Source organism: Musa acuminata, chromosome BXJ1-3, assembly GCF_036884655.1.
Source record: "Musa acuminata AAA Group cultivar baxijiao chromosome BXJ1-3, Cavendish_Baxijiao_AAA, whole genome shotgun sequence".
Taxonomy (NCBI): domain Eukaryota; kingdom Viridiplantae; phylum Streptophyta; class Magnoliopsida; order Zingiberales; family Musaceae; genus Musa; species Musa acuminata.
This window is the reverse complement of record NC_088329.1, coordinates 44,069,112-44,080,724: the sequence shown is the minus strand read 5'-3', so window position 1 is coordinate 44,080,724 and position 11,613 is coordinate 44,069,112. Positions and strand designations below refer to the sequence as shown.

The 11,613-nt window shown below is 42.5% G+C and overlaps 2 protein-coding genes across 2 annotated transcripts; both read left to right on the top strand.

The window, feature by feature from the left end:
• Nucleotides 1–258: 258 nt before the first annotated feature.
• LOC135581165 (uncharacterized) lies at nt 259–3,096 on the top strand. Its single transcript, XM_065143208.1, has 3 exons — nt 259–686; nt 2,157–2,386; nt 2,633–3,096. The coding sequence occupies exons 1-3, from the start codon at nt 341–343 to the stop codon at nt 2,909–2,911; spliced, it is 855 nt and encodes a 284-aa protein (XP_064999280.1). The 5' UTR covers nt 259–340; the 3' UTR covers nt 2,912–3,096.
• A 1,295-nt stretch (nt 3,097–4,391) lies between these two features.
• LOC103979970 (large ribosomal subunit protein eL6) lies at nt 4,392–6,938 on the top strand. Its single transcript, XM_018822831.2, has 4 exons — nt 4,392–4,732; nt 4,833–4,939; nt 6,394–6,575; nt 6,670–6,938. The coding sequence occupies exons 1-4, from the start codon at nt 4,473–4,475 to the stop codon at nt 6,823–6,825; spliced, it is 705 nt and encodes a 234-aa protein (XP_018678376.2). The 5' UTR covers nt 4,392–4,472; the 3' UTR covers nt 6,826–6,938.
• The last annotated feature ends 4,675 nt before the right edge of the window (nt 6,939–11,613 follow it).

Below are 11,613 nucleotides of genomic sequence, written 5' to 3'. Positions count from 1 at the left end.
GGGCACGGTGATGGAGCGCGGCGTGGACGCGGTTGGACCCGCAGTGGCGGTGCCGGCCCAATGTCGCGGACACGTGTTGGATTCGCACGTGCGATCTGCCGTCGTGTCTCGTTGTGCGACAGTGTGTCAGATTTTTCCCGAATACTTACGTCTCGTATTATTTCTCGTTTATATATATATATATATATATATATATATATATATATATATATATATATATAACAACTCATATTATAAAAAATATTACTTCAACAACAAACCAAACGAGAAAGATTCAGAATTAAGAAACGCTATGCCATAAGATTTGTGTTGCTGACGTGATCAACGGAACTCCAAGGAGATGGATCGACCGCCGTGGCGGAGACTCGAGGGCAAGGTAGTGATGGTCACCGGCGCCTCCTCCGGCATCGGCCGCGAGATCTGCCTCGACCTCGCCGCCGCCGGCTGCAGGGTCGTCGCTACCGCTCGCCGGATCGGTCGCCTTCGATCCCTCTGCGACGAGATCGACGGCCCCGGTTCGCCGTTGCCGCCACCTTCCTCCTCCTTCTCGGCCCGCTCCGCCGCGCGGTCCGTGGCCGTTGAGCTCGACGTGAGCGCCGGGGGATCCGTGATCGAGGCGGCGGTCCAGAGGGCGTGGGACGCCTTCGGCCGCATCGATGCGTTGATCAACAATGCAGGGGTTCGAGGTACTTGCCGTCTGGGGTTCCTCTCAACGCTTCAATCGTCGACATTCGAACTAATTTAAGAGTACTCATTTTTGCACAATAATACTTGTATTGATTTTTCATAAATTAGGCATTTTTATGTGTTCTATGCTTTTGCAGATTTTCTAATGTACTGTTTCAGACTAAGAATCTTTGGCTTAAGCGCGTATCAGTGTTTCATTTTTGTTAATCTTCCAATCACTTGTTACTTACCTAACATTCCTTAGCGTAAGAATTGTATCTGCTCAACCATGAACTTTTCCTTAAAAAGGGAAAAAGAGAGGACTCTTGAATAGATGATGATTAATTTAGCCAAGGTTGAGGAATACCTATGACAGTTGTTAGCGAACAAATATACCGTGGCTGATGAGTCAGCACGGCTAGGTCCGCGGGTCGATGTCGGGAGCTTTCTGTAGAGTGAGCTGGATGATGAGGTGGCCGCGCCCTCGGGAAGGAGTGCTGGTTGGCGTTGGTCGGGATCTGGGTCGATTGACAGCTCTCCATTGCACGGTGGATGGCGTCCCCTGGGTTGAGATGCTCACCGCTCGCGGGTGGTCATTCGTTTACAAAAAATGGTCCTCGCTAGGGGATCCGTGGCTTTGGCCCCTCCGACGAGCAAGCCGGTGTGGGGTGGATTGTTTTTTTATGTCTCTCTCTCTCTGGCTGGAGGTCGGTCAGGGGCTTTATACTATTGCACGAGGGTCGGTACGTGTCGATTCGGCATGGCCGCTGACCCTCGAGGGATGGGACGACATTTCTGACCGGCCGTCGTCCCGGGACGTGCGAAGTAGCGTCAGATGGCACCACCCCGAGCTCTCAGTACGGGACATACGAAATAGCTTCTTGGTACGGTTCTGACTTGGCGTGTGGCGTCAGCTTTGACGTGTCCGGGGCCCAAAATATGTCGTATCAACAGTCATTATTGTTGTTAGACTGGCATAATCGAGAAGCAGAACAAGGAGCAGTAACATGTTATGATTCTTAATCTAATCATGGGGGCCTTTGTATCTTTTTTATTTTTCCTTCTTTTTAGAAAAAGGTTATGATCCTATTTCATTGCAAAAGGCTGAAATAGAATGTGAAGAAAAAAAAGGTGCATATACTGCTCATATATGTCTCAAAAATAAAAAGTGGTGTTTGTGGGGACTTTTATAGTGACTCAATCTTGATTGCACTTATACTGGCATTTGGTGCCCATGTCCCATTGTTTTCACGAATCTAATTAGATAGTGTGCTTATATGTGTATGATCATTTTATTGAAACTCACTCTCTCAGGAAAAACATTATATATTGAAAGGCCTACACAGATCATATTTAGTTTTTTCTATGTTTAACTAACAATGTCTTGTTTGATTCTTGTTACCTGCACATTTCTAAACTTGCTCCTCGTGGTGAGCTACTTTCACGCCTATCTATTTTCTGTTGCATCCGATTCGTGTATTTTGCCTCAGGTGGTGTTTACTCCCCACTAGATTGGCCGGAAGAGGACTGGAATGCCACTTTTGCTACTAATCTGACTGGCTTATGGCTAGTAACCAAGTATGTATGCAAACAGATGGTTAATGCAAAGCTGAAAGGAACTGTGATCAACATTTCTTCTATTTCTGGTCTTAATCGTGGGAAGTTGCCTGGAGCCATAGCATATGCTGTCTCAAAGGAAGGTGTTAATGCAATTACTAAGGTACTATTACTAACTCTAGCAAGAATGGGTTCTTCACATCCCTCTTTCCAACTCAACATGGACTTTCTAAAATTACTCTGAGTTTCAGCTCTTTACATTGAAAAAATAACTCATGCTTGAGTAATACACATTTTATTGGAAGTAAACACGCATCAGTTTTTTTGTTGGCATATAATTAAATTTATCTCAAGTTCTAAAGAGTAATTGCAGTATTCAATATTCACCCAAGGTTGTTGTAATTTGAAGGTTATGGCTTTGGAAATGGGAGTCCATAACATCAGAGTGAACTCAATAAGCCCTGGGATATTCAAATCTGAGATAACAGAGAGCCTCATGCGGAAAAAGTGGATCAATAAGGTTGCAACAAAGATAATCCCTTTGAGAACATTTGGTACATCAGATCCGGCAATTACATCAGTCGTCCGCTATCTGATCCATGACTCATCTGAATATGTAACTGGAAATATCTTCATCGTTGATGCAGGTGCCACTCTACCAGGTGTTCCCATTTTCTCTTCACTTTGATATCTCCCTATAACTGCAAAATCCACAGCCGATTTACGGTGTCTCCCTTATTTTCATTGAAGGAAATGCTTGTGACTTGTTTCAGATTAGGAATATCTGACACCATTCTATTATCCGATCAATTAGTTGAGACATATCTTTGTTGTTTTTCAAAAAATTTGAATGTGCAGAAATTGACTTTGTCCTGTCAGAGTTTCATATTACTATGAACTGTTTGTTGTTGTCATTGTGAAAGGCATTCCATCTCAATAAAATAAACTCAGTGGATACAACCAACACAATGGCAAATTATCATCACTGCATATGTTTCTATCTTCAGTTGTTTTAGAATGTCTCAGATAGAATAACATATTAGCTCTTTCTGAAGCTCTCAGTAGAGGGAGAACTAGCAAAATCCACTAAGAGCAGAAGGCTGTGGACTGGTACTTATACATCTAATGAGGTTTAAAGAATTGATTCACATTTTAGCTGGTGATGCCTGTATGCACTGTTCTATCAAGATTTGGACTGAAACAGGCCTACAAGTGATGAGACCTTAAATCTTATTCAGTCTACCCTTCACATTCCAGACTCATCCAAGGATTATTACAAGCTGCATAACATTTGTCCCTGATAAGTAACAGATCCTTGTTTTAAGATATGCAAAGTTTGCTGTGAACATGTTCTTCAACCATCACATTAATTTCCATTGCACTCAAAAGTTTGACTACAAGTTTCTTTCTTTTTATATGAAGTAGCCAAAAAAAAAATTTCTGTCTTTAATATCACTAATCAGCAACACATCTTTATTTTCATATACTTCTTTCTCACATATCCCAATTACAATCCCTTGTTGGACAAATAATATCATTTCTACTTATTTTCTAACAAAATCAGTATAAAATATATGATAGATCTAAGGAACTAACCCAGGTTGGGACACTATGGTTAGTTGTTGTTATTATTGTTATTATTTTATTGATTGAAAATATATGATCTGATTCAAGAGGCTCACATCCATTACTCATATTGTGTTTGAAATAAGTAACATAAAAAATAATTTGGGAAGGAGCACTTAATTTTCCATCATCATTCTATAAGTTTGTGACTCATACATGGTAATTTAATATATCAATTATGAAAGCATTAATTAATAATATTTGTATTCTATTTTTAAGTTTTTTATAGCTAACAAAATTAAAAAAGACTACTACTTTATAAAAAACAGGTTTATCAATTTTGCATTAATTTATTTTTTATGACTAATTTTTATAATAGTTATCTTAAAAATTAGTTGAATGATAATATATATAATCGATTTTATTGTTGTTGTTTATTACGATGGATCTAAACCAATCTAAACCAAAGTAAACCAATTTGATGGGTTCGACCTCATTTCTAGGGTAGAATCATGACCGTCCATCAAATTGCAGATGATTCTGATTAGATGGGTGTACACTCGACTAGGGTTTCCCGTTACCTCCAATAAAACGCCTCCATCTTTCGTCCTCGTTTTCCTTCGCCGCGTGCCATTTCAAGGGTTTCGTCCTCCTTTCGCTCTTCCCGGTCTATCGCTCTTGCAATGGCGGCGCCGAAGAAAGTGAGGGCAGCGAGCCGGAACCCTAGCCTGATTCGAGGCATCGGGAAGTTCTCGAGGTCGAAGATGTACCATAAACGCGGGATCTGGGCCATCAAGGCCAAGAACGGCGGCTCCTTCCCCCACCACGACCCGAAGCCCGCCGAGCCCGCGCAGTCGTCCGCGAAGCCCCCGAAGTTCTACCCCGCGGACGATGTCAAGACTCCCATCCCCAATCGCCGCAAGCCCAAGCTTACAAAGCTCAGGTACATGGATTCGCCGCCGTCACTTTCGGTTGTTCTCTGTGTCTTGCTGTTTCCCTTGTTGCTCAAATTCGCTGTTTGTGATGCTTATTGTGGCGTGTAGGGCAAGCATCACTCCGGGGACTGTTCTGATCCTTCTCGCTGGTAGGTTCATGGGAAAGAGGGTCGTCTTCCTGAAGCAGCTGCCTTCCGGACTTCTTCTGGTTACTGGTGAGTGTCTCTGGATGTGTTAATCTGGTGTGTTGTGCTTCTGTTTACCTACTACATCATCTGCTGATATTAGTGATCCTTTGCTTCTTTTCTGAACTTCTTGTGTGCAACGATAGATTGGTATTTCTTCATTTATGTGATTTCTTTACATACTAGTAGAAATTTGTTTTGAAGAGTATGTAATGACGTCAAGTTAATTTCTTGATAACAAAATATGTTAGTTCCTTGTTATTTCTGCATGCGGTCAGTATCTTATGTTGGGCAATTTTCATGAAAGGAATAACCATTCATGATTCCTCTAACTAGACAAAGTGGCCCCTCTTTCTCTCTCTTTGATCTCCAATGACTTTGGCAGAATGTTGAATGCTGATTGACAATTTTGGCCACTTTGTCAGAATGGAGATCAGAGATAACTCATGCTTAAGTAATACATTTTGACAGAATGTTGAATGGTTTCTTCTATATGGTCCCTCTAACCATACTTAGTTCACATGTCAATCAAAGTTGATTGACAGAATGTTGAATGGTTTCTTCTGTGACATGATCAAGATTGCCAAAGTCATTGGAGATCAAAGATAGAGGTCTTCGGTTCATCTGACGTTCACATGTATATCTGCCTTAAATCTGATTGCATCCTACATCCACATCAGATTGGTATCTACGTTTAGTAAATATCATTAACAGGAGTTAGTATAACTCTAGTACCGGTATTTGAGTAAAAGCATACAGATCAAAGTTTGCATATAACTGACCATCTTCAACCATGATTCTAGGCCTGAACCAGGTATCATGTTTGTCGACTTATTGACTTAATCATATTCCTTCCGAACCACCAGTTCTGATGAAAATAGATATGGTTTCCTCAATATCTGATACATTTGTTACTGTTTTCTACCCTAATTCCAAGCATGAATTGGGCATCGAGTTTGTTCTAATGGCGACTTAATCCGATTCTTTCTAACCCACCAATATCTGATAAAAGATGTTTTAATGCCTTGCTCTGCTGGTTTTGGAAGCTCTCTCTCTCTCTCTCTCTCTCTCTCTCTCTCTCTCTCGGTCGTAGACACCAATAACGTTTATCTTCATACTTGTGTTTGAAAGGCAGGTAACCCTGTTGCACCCAGCAGCACCACACCAGTACAAAGTTGAGGCATTAATAAGCAAGGTCAAATTAAACGAGTGAAGCGGCATATACTATAATCAAATTTCTACCTGTTCCTTTTCAGTGTTGTCCAATAGCATATTCACTTTGCCTGTTCTGAGGCTTTGCAGGCGAAATATGAAGTCAAATAACAGTAGTTATTTGTTTGAAATGAGTGTGTAACAATCCTATTTGCCTCGTATAAGAGTATTGAATGTTCTTTGATATTGCTGATTCTTGCTTTTCGTAGCAGACTGAATTAGCATGGAATTATGTTCTTGGTTTTGCGTCTCACTTAATCTGGATGCTGTAGGGCCCTTTAAGATTAATGGAGTGCCTCTAAGAAGAGTAAATCAATCTTACGTCGTTGCGACATCTACCAAGGTTGACATATCGGGAGTCAATGCTGACAAGTTCCATGACAAATACTTCGCCAAGGAGAAAAAGGAGAAGACAAAGAAAGGGGAAGGTGAATTTTTCGAGACTGAAAAAGAGGTCTGTCCTTGAATCAATGTGTTGATCGATTAAGGGTGGCGTCTCTTTGTTTGTTATCCTGCTCATACTCCTTTTCTTCTCTTGGAAAATGCAGGAAACCAAGTCTCTCCCTCAGGAGAAGAAGGATGACCAAAAGGCTGTGGATGGCCCATTGATAAAAGCCATCGAAGCAGTCCCAGACTTGAAGGCCTACTTGGGTGCTAGATTTTCGCTTAGGTCAGGAATGAAACCTCATGAGCTTGTCTTCTAAATATAAAAGTTTTTTCTCCATTTCTGTTTGATACAATTCTATTTTTCAAAATAGTTGGTATGTGCAATACTTTTGACTGTCAAGAAGAATCTCGAGTTTTTGTTTCGTGCTCATCCTGTTATTTGAATGGGAGAATTTTATTCTGCTAAATCTCGGTGTTGCAGATTTGTATTATCTCTTGATTGAATTGCTATTGATTTGATGTGATTTGTCATAGGCAAACATCATAGAACAGCTGTTGAAACCAATTAATCTAGTGCTTAATTGATGAGTAATGTGTTGAATTAGATGTTCCTAAAAGTTCATTGTCTTGCTCAGAAGCCATGTATTCTGGTGCTTACAGAGCATATAAGTCAGCGTTTATGGATCTTAGAATGGAACAGCAACCATCATCTATCGCAATGACAAGAACAAAGGCTAATGCCACTCCTAGGGTGCACAAGATGCGCCAAAAGCCTTAAATAAACATTAGTTCTGGTTGGAAAGGACGGTGCACAAGAATCAGTCGCTGCTCGCGTTCGAGTAGCGGAATCTCAACGACACATCTACTACCATGTACCTGCCGATAATGGCGTCGGGGGAAACCTCGCCTGCTGGCAATGGTGGTGCTAGCGACGGCAGTGGCGGCGTCACAGCCTCCTCTTCCGACGGATGCCTCGACATGAAATGTTGTGGCGGCGCCGTCGGACCTCCAGCAAGCAAGGTCGCGGCACGAAGACTCTGGGTTGCGCCAGAGCAGGGGACTCGTGCTGCTCGACCACTCCTGGAACCGCGGACGCAGATGCGTCCCACATGAGCAAGTGAAGCAGAATGGGTTTCAGTGCGTGCCGGTGCAGCGAGAGCTTATGGCTGAGGGAGATGGTGTCGAAGCAGCGGATGGCGCCCGAGGTCGAGACTATCCAGGGAAGCACCTTCTCGTTCCCGACCCGTGAGACGACGAGGAGCTTCGACGCCCTCGCCGCTGTCGTCGTCCGTTACAGACGATATGTCGATGAAACCCTATAAACGAGATGGTAGTCCTCGACCTCACACAGACTAGTGTTCGCCGAGTCCGAAAGGTCGGTCGGTGCTCCCGTGTTCACGGTGCGGGAAGGAGCTTCATGACGGTTAGCTGATGAAAGATAACAAGTAATCTAAGCATGTAATATTTAGAGGGTTATATCAATTAAAGAAGATAAATGCAAAGACTCCTTATGATTGCTATAAATGATTTATTTGGAAAGAAATTAAATAGTTTTGAAAGTGTCTTTTATATCTTCGTTTTGGGTTTGTTTCTTGTTTTTGTTTTCTTTGCCTTGTGATGCGATGCACTCGGGCTCGGATCGGTCGACGAGGGCGATGATGGCGTAGTTAGGGTCGCGGATGGAGAGGAGTAGGAACTGCCGGCGGCCCGCGGGCGGGCGGGTGGGGGACGATGCAGCCGTGGAGCTCGAGGTACGGCGCGGCGGAGCGCTCGCCACGGCGGGCCCGCACGAGGACAGAAGAGTCGCCTCGCTGGAATGCGGCGTGAAGGAGCTTCATGACGGCGTCCCGCCCGGGCGGGCGGTGACCCTCCGAAGGTTATCTCCTCGAGGATGTCCCCAATGCGCAACGGCGCCGCCTCCTCCCCGTTGCAGCCGCCCCACTCGTCTGCCCTGCTGCTCCCGGCGACGCACTCGATCGTCACCACCGCCGACCCCGCGCTGCCGGATCGCTCCATTCTCGGCCCCCTCCTTCCCTTCTCCCGCCTCGACCACGGGTGAGTTGCCTCTCTGCTTTACTTGCCTCCTTCTTCTGTGACAGAAGTCGGGCGAGGGTTTCTCCTTCGGATATACACAATAGGGTTTAGAAAAGGAGTTCCTTTCGAGATCGGCGAAGGTGAAAAAAATGCCAAATTTTGGAACGGTTCCAGCGTAAAGAAAGATTCTTTTTCTTTTCTCTCGAGGTAGCGAGCGGAGATGATCGAGCTCTGTGGACGCTCGTCTTGAGAGGTTCTGTGACGGGCGGAGGGAGGGAGGGACTGAGGGAGCAAGGTTGGGTGAGGTGCTGTTTCTTGGATCGCGTGAGGGGGCATGAGGAAGTCAAACCTTGAAGACGGGAAGCAGGAGGGGTTTCGAATGCTGTGCTCGTAGCAGTCCAAGGAAGAGGAGGACGTGCACAGTTTCGAGAGAGGGACGGTGGTGGTCCAATTCTCCGTCGTCGTCTCCTAGTTGGTGTCATCATTTCTCGAGGAGTTGTCCTTAGCGCAAGAGTGCGGCGCGCATCCCACGTTCGATGTTGCTTGAAGCCTTAGAAATCGTTCTGGTGGAAGCTGTCATTCCTCTCTTAGCTACAATGTCTAATTAACAACTCCCCTTCAATTCCTTTGAAGGTAGAAGAGTCAGTTCGGAAAGAGATCCATTATCTTCTTACCTTTATCTTTTGTTTTGTTTCCTAGAAATACCAGTAGATAAAATAGGAGGGCTCTCTCTTCTGTCTTGAACATGAAGGATGTTTTATTTCCTTTAAAATATTTGGGTATTTTGTTGCTCCTATCCTATTTCAGCCCATGATCCTATTGTCCAACAGGTTGAGAAGAGACTTAGTAATTGGAATGGTTCTTTATTTTCCCAAGCTGGCAGGATTGTTTTGATTAAGTCTGTTCTTAATTCAATCTCAGTAAGTGTTATTTGGATGCCTAAACCTATCCTAAATAGGATTGAACAAATCATCAAACGATTTCTTAGGCAAAAAGATCATGACAATAGTCATCCTTCCTAAAGATAGAGGTGGCCTTGGTATTAAAGACTTATAAATCTCGCTAAGTATGCCCTCCAAGTTAAAAGAATTGTGGCTTATCTTAATGAGGATCAATCTCTTTGGTCTCAAGTGGTGCATGGTGCATGCTAAATATAGTGCTATCAAACCATTGTCTAATTCTAGCAACCGAGTTTCTAGTTGGAGTTGGAAGTTGCTTGTTGATGCTATTGATCAACTAAAGGGGGGTCTCTTTAAGATTGTAGGTAATGGTAACTCTATCTCTGTTCTTTTTTATAGTTAGATTGTTTGATATTTCTATATATTATTGGAAACCAACTTTAAAATGTAATGGCTCAAAACCTAAATAGTTTTAAACAATCTTTTGATGATGACATTTGTAATCAAATATGTGATATTGCCTTGTCTCAATCATCTTGTGATGATAAATTGATTTGAAAACCATCCAATAATGGCATTTCTAGTCCAACAACTAAGTCTTCTTATAAACATGGTTCATCTTATTGTTCATACCGATTTACTAACCAATTAACGATATGGTATGTATCGACATATCATCACATGATTTGATGGAGCATATCAACAAATTAGTATTTACCGTCCATATCAATCTCTTATCAAATTGGTATATATTAGACAGTATGTTACGGTAAGAAGAACAAGTTTATTAAATTTGAACAAATGAATCTCAAATTGAGGGTGTTATGTTGGAAACTGGTCCATAAGAGATTGCAAGTTCCAACACAAGAGGGGAGTGGATGGAGGGAGGTTGGGTAGGGAAGGATACGGTCAGGTGGAGTCTGACCCAACGATCCTTGCAGTTGTAATTATAGCAAATGGGCTGTGGCTACTTTGGCAGGGTGAAATTTAATGGTGTGCAACCTAATGTACGAGCACTTCTGTCTAAAGTAGTGGCTTTTTCTTTAACCTATGTTGATAGATCCTCTTCTGAAGGGAGGATGGAGACGAGGCAAACACATGTTGTATGGATGAAACCTGAATCAAACTGGATCAAGATTAACATTCATGGTTCTGTTAACCCCTCTCTGCATCAGGGGGAAACAGCATTTTTTCTTAGGGACTCTAAATGGACAATGAATGCCTTATTGCTGGTGGCAGGTCTTTTGGGGAGCACTCCCTGATGAAATATGAAGCCTTAGCTGTCAAGGACACTACAGATTGCAATTAAAGAGGGCATAATAAACAGATTGATTCTAGAGACTGATTGCTCCGAGTTGGTGGAGTTTGTCAACACAAAAAAAGCTAACAGGGCTGCTAACTGGATGGCTAATCACACCAAAACCTCTCAATCCACTTACATGTGGAATTTTGTTTTCCCTACTGATTTGTCTTGTATTATCAGCTATGATGCCGATGGGGAACTTTGTACTCATTTTGCTAATGCTTAATTAGAGCTTCTTCTCTTTTTGGAAAAATAAAATAATTAGGAACTTGGACACTGCAAATATATGTCCGTGAGTCTTTAAAAACATGGGGGGATTTATAGCAAATCCCCCCACGTTTGTTGTTCGCGGTAGGGTTAGACACTGCAAATCCATCATTGCCAGAGGTCCCTGGAGCTCGAGAAGAAACCATTATAGCTACTATATATCCGTGAGTCTTTAAAAGCATGGGGGGATTTATCTCTAACATTGCCTTAAGTTTTTCTTTTTTTTTTTATATTGATGTTGATTCCTCTCTAAACCTCATAAACTTGTTAGTCTTTAAAACTAAGAAATCAAATTAATGTGAGTAAAGTTTATTTGAGGAAGAGAAACAATATCCGGTGTAAGTGCAGCTCAAGTCAAGTCTATTTCACATCACAATATATCTTGAAAACAAGAACTACTGCAAGAGATTATAGCTTGAAAATGAATGGCAGAGACCAAGAAATGGCAATTACCGAAAGAGCAAAAGAGTGAACATTTCTTAGATGAAGTTGAATTTTCCAAATACCAAGCACCCGAGCAATTTCCTTAAGAACAAGTGCCTTGAGTCCTCTTTCTCAAAATAGAATGCAATGCCCAGATACCCAAAGATAATACAACAAAA